At 39.9% G+C, this 20,380-nt stretch overlaps 3 protein-coding genes across 3 annotated transcripts; 2 read left to right on the forward strand and 1 right to left on the reverse strand.

Moving 5' to 3' along the window:
* The first annotated feature begins 225 nt into the window (after positions 1–225).
* On the forward strand, positions 226–3,691 carry LOC142538482 (uncharacterized). The gene is made up of 6 exons (XM_075643798.1): positions 226–270; positions 373–878; positions 1,110–1,372; positions 1,694–2,071; positions 2,445–2,487; positions 3,415–3,691. The coding sequence occupies exons 1-6, from the start codon at positions 226–228 to the stop codon at positions 3,689–3,691; spliced, it is 1,512 nt and encodes a 503-aa protein (XP_075499913.1).
* An 11,452-nt stretch (positions 3,692–15,143) lies between these two features.
* On the forward strand, positions 15,144–16,900 carry LOC142539023 (uncharacterized). The gene is made up of 2 exons (XM_075644319.1): positions 15,144–16,030; positions 16,117–16,900. Exons 1-2 carry the CDS (start codon positions 15,341–15,343, stop codon positions 16,324–16,326), a joined length of 900 nt encoding a protein of 299 aa, XP_075500434.1. The 5' UTR covers positions 15,144–15,340; the 3' UTR covers positions 16,327–16,900.
* Positions 16,901–18,106: 1,206 nt separating this feature from the next.
* Positions 18,107–18,376, reverse strand: LOC142538483 (uncharacterized). Its single transcript, XM_075643799.1, has one exon. The coding sequence runs from the start codon at positions 18,374–18,376 to the stop codon at positions 18,107–18,109; it is 270 nt and encodes an 89-aa protein (XP_075499914.1).
* Positions 18,377–20,380: the final 2,004 nt, after the last annotated feature.

Genomic DNA, 20,380 nt, shown 5'->3' on the forward strand with positions numbered 1-20,380 from the left:
TATCAGAGCATATGTTAGATTTTTGGGATGGTTAGGAGTTGGGTTTGTGATGAGGGAGTTGGATGGCGATATTATTTGCTTGTGTCTGTGCATTTGAGTTGGTCTTGATGATTTATTGATATGATTGATTGTTCTTTAGTTGCATGTGCTTTCGTGCGAAAGGTGTGATGATGATTACTGGATTATAATTGTTAAATGTTATGATTAACAATTTGATTTTCAGTGATGGCAGCTAAAGAACATGTACACCCACACGAGGAAACGGAAGAGGTTGACAGTGGGTTTGGGCAGATGAATCCATTGCCACCTCCTCCTATGGGACATGCACCTGCAGATTAGCCTTTATTTCCTGGTGAGTTGACTTTGGCACAGTTTAGCAGTTATCTTCCAACGAGATTTAATAGTTCTGAGACTGGTGAGCGAGCAGAAGAGTGGATTGAGAGGATAGAGCAGATATTTGTGACCGCTCCGTGTGCTAGGTCTGCTTGGTTACGATTGGCTACATTTCAGCTTTCGAGGAATGTACTATTGTGGTGGCAGACGACTAAGGCCGGATTGAGAGCACAGGGCCGTACTGTTGATTGGGATGTGTTTCGATCTCGTTTTCTTGATAAGCATTTCTCTATAGCAGCCAGACAAAAGAAAGAGAGAGAATTCGAGGATTTGAGACAGGGCAGTATGTCTGTTGCTGAGTATGAGTCTCGGTATTCTGCATTATTGAAATATGTGTCACATGTTGCTACAAATGTTCATGCTAAGATGAGGCATTTCTTGAGAGGGTTGAAGTTAGAGTTATTTGATCGTGTTCAGTCAAACAACCCGGTATCATTTGATGATGCAGTGACGAGGGCTGAGATGGCTGAGTTAGTTATGCAGGAGTATGTGGCTCAGGGATGATTATCAGAGCCGACTAAGGAGTCATTGCGACCGTAGGGACAGTCTTTTAAATATCAGAAGGGTTCATCTTCTTCTTCAGCATCATCTGGGAAGCGTCGATTTGATTCACGACGTGTTGAGAGTCGTGAGGGCAGTTCTCAGTCTGTTCAGGGGCAGAGAGGAGAGTCTAGAGCAGTGAGATGTTTTCGTTGTGGGGGACATAATCTGATCAGACAGTGTACACAGATCGAGATCACATGTTTTGAGTGTGGCGGTGTGGGCCATATAGCCAGACAGTGTCCTAGTTGTGAGGGACAGCGAGAGCCTAGTAGTGATAGAGATAGATCCTCAGGGAGAGGAGGACGAAAACCTCAGCAGTTTACACCGCGACCTTCTGGAGGACAGCCACGTATACAGGGAGCTGGTCCGCCTCAGGCACATGTGTATGCTTTGACACGAGAGCAGGCAGAGGAGGCACGAGAGAAGATGATAGCCAGTAAGTGTTATTTGTGTTCTTATCCTGCTTATATTCTTATTGATACTGGTGCCTCGCATACATTTATATCGAAGAGGTTTGTGGTTGAGCATCATATGCGCTCGTCTCCATTGTGTATGCCTCTTTCTGTTTCGACACCCTCTGGAGTTGATATATCAGTTGTATCTATGATATCAGATATTTCTTATGAGGGCTACGAACTGAGATCTGATATGATTATTTTGGAGATGACTGATTTTTATTGTATCATGGGAATAAATGTGCTAAGGAGATATTGTGCGACTGTTGATTGCTATCAGCGGGTAGTATATTTTTATACAGATGAGAAAGAGCGTTGGACATTTTATGGGAAGGGTTCTCGTCCCCGTGTTCCGTTGGTATCTGCTATCCGGATTTCTCGGTTATTGGAGCATGGACATGAGGGTTATCTTATTTATGCTGTAGATGTGACAGAGAAGAAGAAGGAGGTGGGAATAGAGGAGATACCTATAGTTGCTGAGTTTGTCGATGTATTTCTTGATGAGATTCCAGGCTTCCCACCAGCCCGTGAGGTGGAGTTTGGGATTGAGTTGGTGCCAGGTACTTCCCCTATTTCTTGTACTCCTTACAGAATGGCACCAGCAGAGTTGAGAGAGTTAAAAGCTCAGTTACAGGACTTGTTGAACAAGGGATACATTCGTCATAGTGTATCGCCTTGGGGTGCACCAGTCTTATTTGTGAAAAAGAAAGACGGAACGATGCGGCTTTGTATTGACTATCGACAGCTGAATAAGGTAACGATTAAGAATAAATATCCCCTCCCTCGTATTGATGATTTGTTTGATCAGTTACAGGGAACCTCAGTGTATTCCAAGATTGATTTGAGGTCAGGATATCATCAGATACGAGTTAGAGAGGAGGATATTCAAAAGACAACATTCAGGACCAGATATGGACATTATGAGTTTTTGGTTATGCCGTTTGGGTTGACGAATGCTCCAGCTGTGTTTATGAGTTTGATGAATAGGGTATTTCAGCCTTATCTCGATCAGTTTGTTATTGTGTTTATTGATGATATATTGATATATTCCAGGAGTGAGGCTGAGCATGCAGGGCATTTACGTTCAGTATTACAGGTACTGCAAGATAAACACTTGTATGCCAAACTCAGTAAGTGTGAGTTTTGGTTGGATCGAGTGGTCTTCTTGGGTCATGTTATATCCAGAGATGGGATTTATGTTGATCCAACGAAGGTCGAAGCCGTGTTACAGTGGTCTGCACCTACATCTGTACTAGAGATCCGTAGTTTTTTGGGTTTAGCAGGTTATTATCGTCGATTTATCGAGGGATTTTCAAAGATTGCTAGACCTTTGACACAGTTGACCCACAAAGGTGTGCGATTTCAGTGGTCTGAAGCATGTGGAGAGGAGTTTTCAGGAGTTGAAGCACCGACTGACGACTGCACCGGTGTTATCAATTCCTACAGAAAACGAGAGGTTTGTTGTTTATACTGATGCATCATTACATGATTTGGGATGTGTTTTGACGCAGGATCGACATGTTGGGGCATATGCCTCGAGACAGCTGAAACCACACGAAACAAGGTACCCTGTGCATGACTTGGAGTTGGCAGCCATTATCTTTGCCTTGAAGATATGGCGACACTATTTATATGGTACCTCGTTTACGATTTATACTGATCATAAGAGCTTGAGATTTCTGTTTACACAGACAGAGTTGAATATGAAATAGAGACGATGGCTAGATTTGCTGAAGGATTATGACTGTGAAATTGAATATCATCCTGGTCGAGCCAATCTTACAGCTGATGCATTGAGCCGTAAAGTGAGTTGTACTGCAGAGGATGTGAGTCGTTTATCAGCTATGATGATGTCTTGTTGTTCCTTAGGATATGATTTTGATATCTCGACGACTCCTATCCAGGTATCTACCTTATTAGCTGAACCTGATATATATGGTTGTATTCGTGATGCACAGATGATAGACGAGAGAGTTCAGCAATGGAAGGAGTTAGTTTCTTAGAAACAAGATACTCGTTTCAGATTGGCTGATGATGGCAATTTGAGGATGAATGATAGATGGGTAATTCCTGATATATCTGAGTTGCGCCAGGGCCTGTTGCGGCGTGCAAATTTTTGTCGATATTCTATCCACCCTGGTGACAAGAAGATGTATAAGGATCTACGTTCTCCGTTTTGGTGGAAGGGAATGAATCGTGATGTGATTGATTTTGTACGTCGATGTCTCAATTGTCAGCAGATCAAAGCTGAGAGGAGAAGGTCGGGAGGTGAATTGAGGAGTTTAGAAGTACCGACTTGAAAATGGGAGCACATATCGATGGATTTTGTGATTCATTTGCCAAGAAGCACTGGAACTATTGATGCTATTTGGGTAATTGTTGATCGATTGACGAAAGTTGCACATTTTATACCCTATAGCATGAGTAGTACGTACTTGACGATGACACAGTTGTATATACGAGAGATTGTACGATTGCATGGGATTCCAGTGTCTATTATTTATGATAGAGATCCTCGATTTACTTCTCATTTTTGGGAAGGATTGCAGACTGCGATGGGGACAGAGTTGAGATTGAGTACAGCTTATCATCCTCAGACAGATGGTCAGACTGAGCGTACTATTCAGACGCTGGATGATATGTTGCGTGCTTATGTTATGGATTTTAAATCATTTTGGCAGTCATCTATTCCATTAGTGGAGTTTGCGTATAACAATAGTTATCAGAGTAGCTTTCAGATGGCTCCATTTGAGGCATTATATGAGAGACGTTGTAGATCTCCGTTACACTGGGATGATGTTGATCGAGCTGCAGTTATCGATCCTGATATTTAAAAATTAAAAAAAAAACAAATGAAGATAAATTTGAAAAGAGACGGTTGATTCATTTTTTCAATTCACAGTAACATTACAGGAGAAAATAGAATAAGGTTTTAGATTTTTCTTTTTGATCTTGCGACTTATCGGTTTATCCAATCGACGAACCGACTTCAGTGTTGGGATCATTGATACGAGGTCTTCGATTTGAGGTATAAATTTTATAGTTTTGGTGATGTTAGAAATTCGTCGATTTCTGAAATAAATCTGATAAATTGTTAAATCATACTGCAATTGAAGATTGTTGAATAGGGTATGATTTTAACGAAGTAGAGAAGATTATAGTGGTGTTATTTTGAATTATTCTTAATTTATTATAGTTAGAGATTTTTAATCGTTGGATTGAGATTGGAGAGTTGTTTGTTAGTTTTTATTAATTCTGATTATATATTCGGAGTCTACGAAGTATAGGCTACACGTTGATATAAAATTTTCGTAATTTTACGGATGTTGTAAAATAGCCTATTATTTGAAGTTAATTAATTAGGGTGTATTTGATGGTAGTATTGTGAATTAAATACACCAGAATATTAAATTGTTGAACAATACGAATTTATAATCGAGTTTTATATTTTCTTGAATTAATTGTTGTTGGGCTATTTGATGTTATATATTGGGCTGTTATGATTGTGTGGATACGGTGACAGTGATATGATAATTGTTGTTGAATTATTTAGATACATCACACGCCTCGGGATCAAATAAATAGCCAGATTTTATATATATTCGATTATCAGGTACGTGTTGACGTACGAGCATACGTTATTGTTTAGTATTGATAAATACTATTGTGTTGAACGATGGTAAATAACCGGAATTGGGTGATTTGATATTATATTTGCTGTTGTTTATTATTGTTGATGTTGTTGGTTGTCGTTGTTGGGAGACGTCACGTTGATGTTGTTCGTTCAACGATATTGCTGTCGCCGGAGTTGGGGTGCGACGTGTCGTTGATGTTATCGTTCGACGATATTGCTGTCGCCGGTGTTGGGGTGCGACGTTTCGTCGATGTTGTTGTTCGTTCGACGATATTGCTGTCGCCGGAGTTGGGGTGCGACGTATCGTCGATGTTATTGTTGCAGTTTGATGTTGTTGAGGTTGTTGATGGCTGATTGTCCAGAAACGGCAAAGGGGGTATTTCTGTTATCATTTCAGTTATATCTTATGTTGTTGTTAATATAACTGTTATGTATTGCGATGATGATTGTTGTGTATGCTCAACCTTTGAGGGTTGTTTCTGTTGGACAAGTTACAGGACTATGCTGTGAGACAGGATAATGGTGAAGGACTAGGTGTATCTAGTCAAGCAGTCCTGTAGTTAATAGTAGATAGAGACAGTATAGTTTATTGTCTTATTTGAGTTGTGTGTATGTATTTATTATACTGTTTCTGCTGCACTGACGTAGGTAGTGTGGTGATTGCACTATTTTGTCGTATATGCATTATATTCTTGCGTCGTTGAAAAGAAAATTTTTATGCATATGACGTCACATGTTGTTTGATTACTTGACGAGGTTTGGGACGCCACACAAACAAAGTCTTAATACTATTTAGTTAAAGAAAATTTTCATTATGCTACCATCTAAAAACTGATATAAGTCAGCTTGTTCAAAAAATCAATACATAACGCCAAAAGAAACTTGGCTCGATGACACGATCTCTCGTATTTATAGGAGAGACGATGTGTTCTATTCTCCCCATCTCCAGGATAAGCCCGTAAATTTATCATGCATCATAGTGTAAAGTACGTGTTTAAAGTTTAAACTACTGTAAGTAATTACGCTAGTCACTAATTTAAATATAAATCATTTAAGCATTATAATTGGATTATCATGCATGCATGCACGCATGGGTTTTGGTTAACATAAACAAGTAATTAGTTTATTCGTTAATTATTATAATAGTATCACTAATTAGATTTATGTTTTTGGAAAAGAAAAATTACTATCAATTATATATCATAGAGGGAAAAAACTTGTGTGAGACGGTCTCATGGGTCGTATTTTCTGAAACGAATATCTTATTTGGGTCATCAATGAAAAAATATTACTTTTATGCTAATAGTATTATTTTTTATTGTAGATATCAGTAGGGTTGACTCGTCTCACAGATAAAGATTCGTGAGACCGTCTCACAAGATACCTACTCATCGTAGAGAATGAAATTTGATACAATCATGCTGCCGCAATATAATCAAAATCAGAGGAACAAGCAAAATGCTAATTTTGTGATGAAGAATAAACTGAGACTCGTCTAGCTCCTTTAGTATATTTCGGGATAAGTGAATCTTAACATCTTATGACAGCCTAAATGTTGTAATTAAGTCTGAAATCCTCTATGTGCAACCAGTGGCGTTGGCAAATTTTCATTTCTATTTGAGCCAGAACCTTCTGAGTCAAGATTGAGCTAATATTGACAAATAAAGTCATCGGATTACCGGAAAATTAAACAAAATTTTAAGTATAGAAAAATATGGAAAAAAACCGAGTCACCCTGGGGGTTGGATGTGTTTAAAGTTTTATCGTACTTTTAGTTGAAGTGTTGATTTAAAGTGAGAGAGTGGCTCTGAAATCGGACATTAAAACTTGACATTGCTAAATTCTCAAACATTCCAAAAAGTAAAAAAATTACATCGATCGAGAGGTTGCAGTGGACAAAAATCGTATGAAAAAAGAAAAAGAAGAAAATACGTACATATCTAACTCTAAAAAAATGTTAATTTAGAGATGGTTTCAATATTATTGTTATGATAACCTAGTAAGATAGTTTTATTTGAATATATTCTATTATTTTACAAAAATTATCGTTTAACAGAATAATTTTGTAGTATAGATATCTGACTCAACCCAACTCAAGTCAACTCATGATAAAATATTTTTTTTATGTAAAAATTTTATTTTTCATGATAATTAAAAATCGTGCCAACTCTTCTCAGGGATAAAATTAAATGTGTGAGATTATCTTGCAAAAGACATACTTTAATTATGTATAATATTTCAAAAAACATTTGTTGAATACTTCTATTTATTTCAGATAATTTTTTTATTTCGACGACAAACATGATGGGATAACACTTGATCATATGATTTCACATGCGTCAATTCTAGCATGAAATACACCATTGTGGAAACGATATTAAAAAAATAAATTAAAATGTTGACATACCAACTTTAAATATATAATATCAATAATTAATAAGCATAAAAATGGAATACATGGCCAAATCAAATATGAGAACTTGTCCTAATCAAGAGCGACGATAAATATCAATCGCTCAAATTGGTATTCTCCAACAACCTTTCATTATCTAAACCTCATCCATATATCGTGTGCGCCAAATTATTCTGCTTGCTCCATCATATATATAATGTATTCTTCTTGTTCTGTTTAAAAAAAATATGAGAATATAACTTTCAATCGTTATCTTACACCGTGTATTGGATAAAGTTTTGGAATAACACAATAATCTATAAATAAAAATAGTAAATAAATTATATTTAACAAACTTTATCTGATAAATTCACTCTGAATAGACAGATTAGTCGAAAAAAACCATGATTATACTTAACGATAAAATACTCGTAAAGGTCCGTCCACGTACGACAAAGATCTTTTGTTGATACATGAAATCGAAGTTTTGATCGTTAATTAAACACTCACCTACTCAATTAACTACTCAATTAACTAAAACACCTTCTTTCTCACTAACTTAATTATATCCATCGGAGTTTATCGAAAAAAACATTTTAAAATTGTTTCTTAAAGAAAATAAATAAATTCTGAGAAATTAATAAAGACGAAGGTGGGAATTATTGGTGGTAAAATTGTGAAAAAGTAATATGAGAATAAATATTATTACTAAAAATCACATATTTCACATTTTTTTTAAAAAAAATCTGGGTTAATTTTGAAAGTTCAATAAAATATGCCAAATCAATAAGCTAGTTACTATATCACCCAATTGTACTAGTTTGTAAGGCACCCACAATGGAACACCCATTTAACAGTCCCTTTTCGTTGTGAGTGGGCGTTACTCACAGGAGAGAGGGTATGAGGCGTTCAATGAATGTGTCAGTTTATTTTTTTAAAAAATTGGACAATTAGCGACGGTTTTTGAAAAACCGTCGCTATTAGCGACGGCTTTTTAGAAACCGTCGCTGATTTGCTGACACGCGAGCCTCACGTGTTTTGAATTATTTTAATTATATTTTATATTTTATAAACGCCCTTCTGTCCGGTTATTTTTTTAATAAAATTGGACATTTAGCGACGGTTTTTTCAAAACCGAAAAAACCGTCGCTATTTGCGACGGATTTCCACAAACCATCGCTAAACGTTGTTTCCTTATTTAATGTTATTTAATATATTGGTTTAAAGTAGCCGTTGGAATATAGCCGTTGCAAAGTAGCCGTTGGAAGATATCCGTTGCAAATTTCAATATACATAGACACCTTGTACTATACAATTCTTCATTCTACAAACATACCACTTGGCAAACACATACACTTGAATTTGTTTACTCCAAAATGTCTCAATATTCCAGTAGTTCAACCTCTAGCTCGAAAAGTGAAAACGAAGTCCAAGTTGAAGTTGATGACGAAGATTATGATCCGGGGAAAGAGCTAATGTCATTAATACTTCAACAAAGTCGACAAATAGTTTAAGCATATCAAAGTAATAACGTGATGCGGCGAAGAAGAATGTTCATCCAAAGAAATCGTGAAGCCGGGCATGCGAGGCTCTTCAATGATTATTTCTCCACAAACCCGATGTATCCAGATCAAATATTTCGAAGACGATTTCGCATGCGAAGAGAGTTATTCTTTCGAATAGTGAATGCACTTGAGGATCGTTCACCATATTTTCAGCAAAGGGACGATGCTGCGAGAAGAAAAGGCTTGTCACCACTACAAAAATGCACGGCTGCAATTCGTCAATTGGCGTATGGAGTCCCGGTCGACCATCTTGACGAGTACCTACGCATGGGTGAATCAACTGCCATCAAGTGTCTTTTCAAGTTCTGCGGATATGTGGTTGAACTATTTAGTGATTGATATTTGAGAAGGCCAAATGCTGATGATGTTCAACGTCTTCTTCAAATGCATGATGAAAGGCACGGGTTCCCTGGAATGTTGGGCAGTCTTGATTGCATGCACTGGGAATGGAAAAATTGCCCAGTTGCTTGGAAAGGCCAGTTTACAAGAGGCCATGGGTCACCGACAATCGTGCTTGAAGCGGTCGCATCTCAAGACTTGTGGATATGGCATGCATTCTTTGGTGTCGCCGGTTCACGTAATGATCTTAACGTCTTGTACGAATCTCTCATATTCAATAACGTCTTGCAAGGAAATGCACCAGAGATTAATTTCATGGTCAACGAGACTCAATATACGAAGGGGTATTATTTAACAGATGGAATATATCCGGAATGAGCCACTTTCGTTAAGGCTTTTCCTTGCCTTGAGGATCCAAAGAAGAGGCTTTTTAAGGAAAGACAAGAGTCTGCAAGAAAAGATGTTGAACGAGCATTTGGGGTGCTCCAAGCTCGATGGGCAATTGTCAGAGGTCCAGCTCGTTATTGGTACAGAAAAAAGTTAAAATATATTATGTTAGCATGCATTATTTTACATAACATGATTGTCGAAAATGAGGGGGTTCACGTGACAAATTGATACAACGATGAAGGTGACGAACCCGCACAACCCGTCCAGGGCTCAAACCGAGGATTTCATGAATATCTCCGAACAAATTCCGAAATACGTGACACTCATGTGCATCACCAAATTCGTGCCGACTTAGTTGAACATATTTGGTCACAATACAACAACAATCATTGAATTAATATTTTGCATCTTCTCTTAAGTTTAATTTATTTTCTTTTATTTTTATGCAAGTGTTATTTATTATTATATGTTGTACCGTTTTATTTTAGGTTTATAATAAATTTTTAATTTTAAATAAGTGACACTCATAAAATTAAATTATTTTACGTACTAAATATATAAAAACATATTATTATTAATATAAAATAATAATAATTTAACTTTCTTAAAAAATTTGAAATTGAATTTATTTAATTTAAAGTAAGAATAAGATGAATGAGTGGACTGCGGGACCTACAAATAATGAGTGTGAATGTTAAGATGAATGTGAGAGAATAGATGTATTAATGTAATATGTATGTGGCATGTGGACCCTACGATTTTTGATGAGATGGTGGATGTTATAACACCCATCAATGTGAGTGCTCTGATAGATTCTATGAACTAGAGGGCACGTGTACATACGATACCTTTTGTATCATTCACTTTGGCTGAATTTTTAAATATTTCGTGATATAAATTTTAACGACAATCGTTGAAACACAAAAATTTGTGTGAAACAATCTCACTAATCGTATTTTGGTAGACAGGATATCTTATTTAGATCATTCATTAAAAAATATTATTTTTTATGCCAAGAGTATTACTTTTTATTGTGAATAACGATAAAATTGACACGTCTCAAGGATAAAAATTCGTGAGACCATCTCACAATAAACTTCACTCTTACTGATATTGGTAAATTATTTGTAAATATTTAAAAAAATTAATAAAAAAAGACGTTATATATTCTTGAATGATTTAAAAACACTTCATTTGTTAATGTAAATAGAATTAGAATTAGAATTATTTTGTATTTTTAATACCTACGAAAATAATAAAACCACCACAATTTTTTTAAAAAACAAAAACAAAGTCATGTCATTAATTAACTTTAATGGCCATTAAAACCATTCTTTTCAGTCCCTTTCATCATATCCACAAAGGGTTTACGCGTCATTATGAGCACTTTTGACTATACAAAATTTACATTCAAGTCCTCCAACTCTTGAAATTTTCAAATCCACTAATTCCTTCTTTCGCCGGTGCCCTCCGGGTCCAGGAGGCGGGGAGCTCTCTTCTCCAGAAAACGCCTTTAAATAATGCCCTTCTGGAGGATGATCGTGTACTATCAATTCTGACCCCAGCAGTTCAGGTACATGACCTGGCGAAAAGACTCGTCCTTCTGCCTCCTCTTTTCTTCCTCGCCGTACAGGAATCCTCCTGAACCGGAATTCAACATCCCGGCCAACGGGCGGATATCCGCTGCTGCTTCGGTTCCGCCGGAGAGGACTCGGTTCTTGGCGTGGTTGAGGGAGTTAAGGCCGGATCTCAGCTTCTGGACTTGATCGGTGTGGGTGTTCACCGCCGCTACGGTAACAGCCATCCAGACTCTGTTCATGTCTTCGTATGCTTTGCTTTAATTTCCTACACGGCTACAATGGTTTGCGTGGCTTTGCTAAACGCATAGAGAAGCGTACTTATAGAGGGGTTGGGGGTAGATAGGGAAACTAACCGTGGTTGAAGATAAGGAAACTATGGTCCAGTCAACCCGAGTTTAAAGTGAAATAAAAATGTATCTAGACTTGATTCTAAAAGTTCAATGAATTTTTTTTGTGTTGAGATGAAATGTTTCGGATGCGATTTTGATCATTGATGTTCAATCATTTATGAGATATTTTCTATTTTTACTACCTTATAAAGATGTATATGTTATAAAACCGATTTCCATATAATATTTGGTGCAATAGAATTTGACTTCTTAATTACTTGATTCCTGATACGTATGTTTATCCACCAACATAAAAATATATTTGAGATCCTCTCGTATATGTATTATGAGATCTCATATTTTCTCTTTATGGTTCATGAGAAGATGACTATGTTATTGTAGGATGGTTTGCTCTTAATTGTGTTCATCTTCAGATCTACGAACCTAAGATTAACAAAAGATTTTGCAAGGTCTGGAGATCATCGAGATCAATCATTTGTAAAGTTGTCATCATGTGAATTTCTTTTTTCAAACATTTTATTGATAATTTTTTCTTCGTCGGTTAAAAGTTTGTGTTCTACCTTGGTCGTCCCTCTTTAATGTCATAAGGGTTCCCCTACTAAATGACGGTGGTAATCTTCATATTGAAGTTCTCTTATTAGAATTTGTTTGTTGTTCTAGAGTTTGGATTCTTGTTTGAATATTTTTTAATATTACAAGAATTTATTCTTGCTTTTCAATAATTTTTTTTCCACTTTTTGTGATGCATAATGCAACATACTATCATAATTTTACACAATCTTTAGATTTCTATAAAACTTTCAGAGAGTTTAGAGTAATTCGGTAATATGTCCATAAACTTATTAAACTGAATCATAAATTTATCTTTAGATTTTGATAAGTTTCCCCTTGTTCCTGATATTTTACATTTGTTAGATCTTCTTGTTTCAAATATTTCAAAGTTGATACTCACGGAAAATTTAGGGTCCGCTCCCAGTAAGTGTCACTAGTACAGACGCAGGGTTTTGAAATGATCATGAGCCTGAAATCAAGAAAAAGACCGTTAAGAGGGGGCCAGGAGGGTGTCCTGGCGTAGCCCCTCCGACGCTCAAGTCAGTGACTGAGGATATAAGGAGGAGCAGCTAAGGGTGCTGCTGAAAACAATCTAGTGAATGAAATATCGTACGCTCAAACCTGGTATTTATAGGAGAATACCTGGGCTTGTCATGGGCCCTTCACCTGTGGGCTACCTGTGGGCCTTAGATAGGGGCCGGGGGTTTGGGCCAGATCTTGATGGGCTCATCCATGGGGTATCACCAGTCTCCCCCTCCCGAGTCGAACTGAATCGTAGGTTCAAAGTTCGATTAATGGTGTTGTCCTTGGTTCATCGGCGATGAGGATGTATCGTACCAGAAAAAATTAATTTCGTTTGCCGTTAACGAAGGATGTTCACCGCTGTAAAAATTACGGGGATCGACCTGCCCGGTCAGGTCGTGGGGGTGTGGGGGCAACGCCGCCAAAAGAGTTTATTTTTTCTGCCGTCCTCCAGTCTCCAAAGATTTGGAAGCAAATCTAATCATAATCCTGCTCTGAAAGGAAAAGATATCAAATCAAATCACAATCTTGATAAGATTTGTGCTCCCCCTATAAATATAGGCTCCTTCCCCACTTCATTCTCGCTTCACCCCTACATAATTTTTCAATCACGCTCACGCCCTGCTCACGCAACCCATCACCACACTCGGCCAGACGCCCATCACTCCAGCGCGCGCCCACCCTCTTCGACAGCTCACGCTCGAGCCACCGCCCAACTCCCTGCCTAGCCAACGCCTCGCCTCGCCACCTTGCCTCTACCCCGTCCGCCCGAGCGCCCGAGCGCCACGCTCGCCTAGCCAACGCCCAGCCCCGAGTTCGCCCCTCGTCGAGCGCCCTGCCTACGCTCGCCCCGCCGGGCGCAACTCACCTTTCGCCTCGCCCAGCGCTTGAGCGCCCCGCCCAAGCCAGCTACACGCTCGCCCTGCCGAGGCGCTCACCCGGCGTGCATCTGCTCTTGCGCGCATCTCTCGCCTGAGTGCCCTGCCGAAGTGCTCGCCCCCTCGCGCATCACGCTTGCCCTGCTGCCCGAGCGTCTCGCTCGCTCCTGTCACGCTCGCCCGAGCGCCTCGCCCCTTCCGTGCACATACCCTGCCACGAGCTCGCCCGACCGCACGCTCGCCCCTGCCACGAGCTCCCCAAGCCACACGCTCGCCCCTGCTGCCCGAGCGTCTCGCTCGCTCGTGTCACGCTCGCCCGAGCGCCTCGCCCCTTCCGTGCACATACCCTGCCACGAGCTCGCCCGGCCGCACGCTCGACCCTGCCACGAGCTCGCCCCTGTCACGAGCTCGCCCCACCGTGCCGCGCTCGCCCCTGTCACGAGCTCGCCCCTGCCACGAGCTCGCCCTTGCCACGAGCTCGCCCCGCCGTGCCACGCTCGCCCCTGCCCGAGCTCGCCCTGCCGTGCCACGCTCGCTCGAGCGCCGAGCGTCCCACGCTCGCCCAGCACCCGAGCACCCGCTCGCCCCTCGCCTGCCGCTCTCGCCCTCTCCAGCCGAGCGTCTGCCTGCCGCGCGCCCGAGCATCACACGCTCGCCCATCACCCGAGCACCAGCTCGCCCCGCACCCGAGCACCCGCTCGCCCCTCGCCCCTCGCCCTTGCACGCCAGCCCTCACGCGCCGTAACGCACCTTGCTCGGCCATTCTTGCGATTCTATTGCTTTGAGTATTTTCCCCTGCCTCATCCGGGTCAGTTCTCTCCTCTTCCTGTTTGATTATCCTTAGCACTTATGTCTTCTTCCGATTCCGATTCTGAGTCTAGTTCTTCGAGTGGTTCTGAGGGGTTTAGCAAGTCTAGCGAGTCCAGCAAGTCTAGCAGGTCTAGCAGGTCCAGCGAGTCTAGCCAGGGTAGGACTTCCCTAGCTGATCCTGATTTTACCCTTGATCCTTCTGAGGAGGAAGTCACGGCTCATAGTCGTCCGGGTAAGGAAGTTCGTCACGTGACCCAACAAATGAACATATCTGAGGCAGATAACTTATGGTATGGTCATTTGTCATCCCACATCCCTTCCGGTAGCGAGCCAAAACTTAGAACTTTATGGCACATTCCTTCCTCCCACCAGATTATCATTCCTAGCCCAGAGGACCGGCCCTATCTAGCCCCTAAGTGCTATTATACCTTCTTTCAGCATCACTTTGATGCAGGTCTCCGTTTCCCTTTGTGCGATTTATTCCAAGAATTAAGCAAGTACTACCAGGTGCATTTAGGTTTACTCACGCTCAATGCTTTCCGTTTGATAAGCTGTTTCGCTGTGTTATTCAGAGCTTTAGGCCTCCCTTTGAATTGCACCACTTTTTTCTACTTCTTAGTTTTGTCCAGGTCAAAAGATGGACCTTTCTATGTAACCTCCCGGTCTAGCCACAAACTGTTCAATGGGGCCCCCAGTCATGTGAAGGACTGGAAAAAATACATCTTCTTTGTACAGCCACCCAAAGAATTGACTTGCTTTACCGATTGGTACCCTGTCTTCACTAAACCCAAACTTTCCAAGAGTTATAAGAAAGATGAGGAGTACCTGCAGATAATGAGTGTACTAGGAGATCGATGTTTTAACATTCCCAAACTTCTATCTGAGGATCTCCTATGTCATGCCGGGTTAAGTCCCGCTAAAATTAAGCTGAAGGAGAATGCTGGTAGATATTCTCATCTGTCCATACTTCTTGTTTTTCTTTTATTTATTATGTTACTTGATAACATTCTCATTTGGTTCCTTGTCTCTGCTTGCAGGTACTAGAGTCATGAACGCCCTATTTCTCCGTGAACTTTCCAAGACAAAGGCCGGGGGTTCTTCATCAGCTTCCCAGAAATCCATTACCCCGGCAGTCACGATGGGCCCAAAGGGAGATTGTTCTGCTGCTGAGAAAAAGAAAACAGGTTCCTGTTCTACTACCGCGAAGAAGCCTGCTAGCTTCCCTAGCTCCCCTACTGCTGCGAAGAAGAAGAAGGCATGCTCCTCCTCCTCCGCCTCAGAGCGAGCCTCCTCGCCACCTCCTCGCGCCAAGTCCCCTCCTCCGTCTGGTAAGCAAAATGCATCCACTGATCTTAGCCCGTCAGCCCCTCAGCATGGCAAGCGCAAGATTTCTGAGATTTCTGTCGTATCGGTCTCTTCTCCAGAGGGGTCCGAGCCCGATGAGGGGACTCCCCTCGCATCGGCGGTGCATCCTCTATACACTTCGGATTCGGCCATCGTGGGGCGGGGTCCTACTCCTCTAACTCAGAAGATAATGTATCAGCTTCCTTCCGACGCCGATGCAGCGTTCATGGGTTCACTGGGGTGGTCAGACCTCCTTCGCCGGACATGCAGCAGTGTCATCGAGGTATACTTCTCCTTATAACCTTTAGATTGATGTTTAATATACATTTGATCTTCTTATCGTCTTTTCACCCTTGTCTACTTATACAGGGCATGATGTACGTCGGGGAGTTGGCTGAGCGCGCTCACGCCGCTCGATCTGGCTCTTGTCAAGAATTACGCGAGGTTCAGGCTCTCCGCGAACAGCTCCAGGCTACTATTGATGAGATGAAAGTGTCGCATGCCGAGGAGCTTTCGGAGTCCCAAGCTCAATTGTCGGAGTCCCAGATCCAGTGTGGCGAGCTCTCAAAACAGAAGTAGGTGTCTCAGCGGCTGATAGAGGATCAAGCTAAAGAGATCAAGAAGCTGAAGAAAGAATTAAAGAACTCACAGGCTGAGCTTAAAGACGCCAAGGCACGACATGTTGCAGAAGACTCCTCCTTCAAAGAGGAATTTCTCAAATCCGAAGAATTTGTCGAGATCTGTGGCCCGAAAGCTTTACACTACCTGGGGGTGGGTTTCGAGGGTGCAGTCGGCCTTTTCCATGCTCAGGACTATCCTCCGCCAGGCGCCCCTACTGACTTTATCGTCTTCGAGGGCTTCATATCGAGTCTCCCCCCCGATTCCTAGATTGAGCTCCTTTATTTATGTTATTTTCTGCATTGTTTTATTTTCCATAGGATTATGCGACTTTTGGGACTTCTACATTTGGTTATTTCCTTTTGCGCACTTTTGACATGTACGAACTCGTTTTATTTATGCAACCTTGAGTATTTTGCATTTGAATTTACTGCTTCTCACGAGTTTGTCTCTGATACTATTAACCTGTTAGGGCAAATAAAATCATCACCCTCTAACTCCTCTGCTAGATCATACCTTAGCAGGAAAATAAAAATCAACCACATTCCCCTGCTAACTCCTCTGCTCGGTGACAGGAAAATAGAAATTCACCATCTCCACCCTCTAACTCCTCTGCTAGGCGATGCCTTAGCAGGAAAATAGAAATCAACACCATTAGCCTCTAACTCCTCTGCTAGGTGACACCTTAGCAGGAAAATAGAAATCAACCACCTCCCCCCTCTAACTCCTCTGCTAGGTGACACCTTAGCAGGAAAATAGAAATTCACCATCTCCACCCTCTACCTCCTCTGCTAGGCGACACCTTAGCAGGAAAATAAAAATCAACCCCATCACCCTCTAGCTCCTCTGCTAGGTCATACCTTAGCAGGAAAATAAAAATCAACACCATCACCCTCTACTCCTCTACTAGGCGATGTCTTAGCAGGAAAATAGAAATTAACACCATCACCTTCTACTCCTCTCCTACTCCTCTATTAGGCGATGCCTTAGCAGGAAAGTAGAAATCAACACCATCACTCTCTAAATCCTCTGCTAGGTGACACCTTAGCAGGAAAATAGAAATGTACCACATCCACCCTCTGCTCCTCTACTAGACGATACCTTAGTAGGAAAATGAAAATTTTTCACGTTGCTCCTCTACTAAGCGATGCTTTCGTAGGAAAATAAAAGTTTTTACGCTGCTCCTCTACTAAGCGATAGTTTATTAGAAAAATAAAATAATGTTATCACTCGCACGTGTACACACGGTACCTTCTGTACTTTGTCTGAAATTTTAATATAAACTTTGACGACAATTGTTGATTAGAGGTAAATTATTTGTAAATATGTAACAAGTTTTTTAATAAAAATCACATTATTATATATTCTTCAATGATTTAAATACACTTTATTCGTTTCACGTAAACACACTCAGAATTAGAATTATTTTGTATTTTTAATACATAGGAAAATAATAAAACCACCACAAATTTAAAATAAAAGCAAAGTCATGTCATTAATTAACTTTAATGGCCATTAAAACCATTCTTTTCAGTCCCTTTCATCATAACCACAAAGAGTTTATGCGTTAGTACAAGTCCTTTGACTATACAAAATTTACATTGAAGTCCTCCAACTCCTAAAATTTGCAAATCCACTCGTTCCTTCTTTCACCGGTGCCCTCCGGGGCCAGGAGGCGGGACGCCCTCTTCTCCGGAAAACGCCTTTAAATAATTCCCTTCTGGGGGATTAACGTGTAAAATCAATTCTGACCCCAGCAATTCAGGTACATGACCTGGCGAAACGAATCGTCCTTCTGCCTCCTCTTTTCTTCCTCACCGTACAGGAATCCTCCTGAACCGGAATTCAATATCCCAGCCAACGGGCGGATATCCGCTGCTGCTTCGGTTCCGCCGGAGAGGAATCGGGTCTTGGCGTGGTTGAGGGAGTTAAGGCCGGATCTCAGCTTCTGGGCTTGATCCGTGTGGGTGTTCACCGCCGCTACGGTAACCGCCATCCAGACTTTGTTCATGTCTGCGTATGCTTTGCTTTAATTTCACACACTGGTCTGCGTGGCATTGCTGAATGCTTGGAGAAGTGTACTTATAGAGGGGTTTGGGGTAGATGTGGAAACTAACCGTGGTTGAAGATAAGGCAACTATGGTCAGACAACCCGAGTTTAAAATAAAATTAAAAGGTACCTATTTAAATAGAGCATTTTGGCCTTGTAAACTACAAATGACAATATTATATAAATTAAATCATTATCTCTAAATTTAATGTTCGTTGAAATTACATCAATAAATTTTGTCATAATTTGATAGCTTACTTTATGAAAGCTGTCTTTGACAATACATGTACTTTTGTTTTACAAAAGAAAATTTATTTTCTTCGAGTAGATAATGTTAAATTATTTTATTTGGAGAAAGAAAAATTATTATTATTATTTGTTGACAAGAAACCAGGTAAAATAATTTATTATTTTAACAATAAAATCACAAATTTTTTTTATGCGATCATTTTAAATATTAATTATTTTTTTGTAAATATATGTAAATTCGTAGGCCTTAGGCTTACTATGATAAAATAACGATGGAAGAGATCAAGTTTATTCCCATTCGCTTTTTATTAAATAATAATAATAAATGAAATGATAAAGTAAAACACCGTAGAGAGATGGTTACACGGGAAGGGGGCAGCTGGCGACCTTATCTGAAATTACCGATAGACTGCATTATTGCTACTACTTTTTCGTGGGTCCCACCTTTGTCTTCTTCCCATTTCAGATTTTTCCTTCTTTTTCACTTTTCCTCGGGGATATATAATCCCAATTTTACCCTTCTTATATCTTCATTTAATTTTTATTTTTCATCTCTTCTTCTTTCTTCTCCTTTCCCACCTCCTTCTTTTTTCCTCCAAAAAACCCACAACATAAATAATTATTATATCCCAGCAATTTTCTTCTCGATGATTTGCTATTATAGCAATCAATTAAAATTAGACGCATGATATTGACTTTGACATCAATTATAAGACCAGACGCTTAAATTTTTTTTACTAGAAATTATATCTAATAACAATAATTCAACTCAAATATTTAACAAAACAAAACGTTTTAGAAACAATCATTGCATTCAGCTCTTTTAAAAGTTTGCACGATGTGTTTTGTAAATCAATTATAAATCGAAACATTTTATATATGTAATAAGTATTTTAGTAAAAAGAATAATAAATATCTTAAAACTTGAAGAATTAAATTAATAGATTAGAAAAGGACAAAAAAGGACAAAGAGACTGTAAGGACATGGGATGGGGAGTGGGGGAGCTCATGGGGCTCCACGTGGGACTGATATAATAATGATATAGTGCACGAGCAGACAAAGCTGGGGTGGTAGTCATCTGCGTTCAACCATCTCGACCTGCTTTGGCTTGGCTACGCGGTTCATCTTCACGTAGTCTTCCAAATATATCACATATTTAGTATAGTTACGGGTTACCTATTCCATTAATCTAACTTTTTGATCACTGATAAAGATTATATTTGGCATCTCATTTTAACTATAATAGCTTCGTTTAACTAGGAAAATATAAATTTGAAGACAAAAATTTATGTGAGACGATATCACAAATTGTATTTTGTGAGATAGATTCTTATTTGAATGAAAAAATATTATTTTTATGCTAAAAGTATTATTTTTTTATTATGAATATCGACAAAATTGACTCATCTCACAGATAAAGATTCGAGAGATCGTATCATATCAAGACATTCAAATTTAAAATATATTCAGATTTAATCCAGAGTTTTTCCTAGTGTACATAATTTTTTAACGTATCAAAAATCCTTAAACGACCAAATGTCACAATTATAGCTAGTTAATTGGATGCATATTTCACAAACAAGTATAGTTCATTCTCTTTAGGGGTGATCACTGAACAAATTACATTCGATTTGGGACTTGAGTTCCTCAAAACTTTCAACTATCTCCGATTTCAACCCCTACCCACGAGCTGAGGCGAGGCAACTCGGTTGTCC

The sequence above is a fragment of the Primulina tabacum genome, chromosome 3 (assembly GCF_025594145.1).
Source record: "Primulina tabacum isolate GXHZ01 chromosome 3, ASM2559414v2, whole genome shotgun sequence".
Taxonomy (NCBI): domain Eukaryota; kingdom Viridiplantae; phylum Streptophyta; class Magnoliopsida; order Lamiales; family Gesneriaceae; genus Primulina; species Primulina tabacum.

Bases quoted from the DNA above. Each gene is read 5' to 3' on its own strand.
- LOC142538483 (XM_075643799.1), bottom strand. From the start codon at position 18,376: ATGAACAAAGTCTGGATGGCGGTTACCGTAGCGGCGGTGAACACCCAC.
- LOC142539023 (XM_075644319.1), top strand. From the start codon at position 15,341: ATGCTGGTAGATATTCTCATCTGTCCATACTTCTTGTTTTTCTTTTAT. The intron at 16,031-16,116 runs GTATACTTCTCC...CTACTTATACAG, and splicing joins CATGCAGCAGTGTCATCGAG to GGCATGATGTACGTCGGGGA.
- LOC142538482 (XM_075643798.1), top strand. From the start codon at position 226: ATGGCAGCTAAAGAACATGTACACCCACACGAGGAAACGGAAGAG. The intron at 271-372 runs GTTGACAGTGGG...ACTTTGGCACAG, and splicing joins CACACGAGGAAACGGAAGAG to TTTAGCAGTTATCTTCCAAC. The intron at 2,488-3,414 runs GTACTGCAAGAT...TACTCGTTTCAG, and splicing joins ATTTACGTTCAGTATTACAG to ATTGGCTGATGATGGCAATT.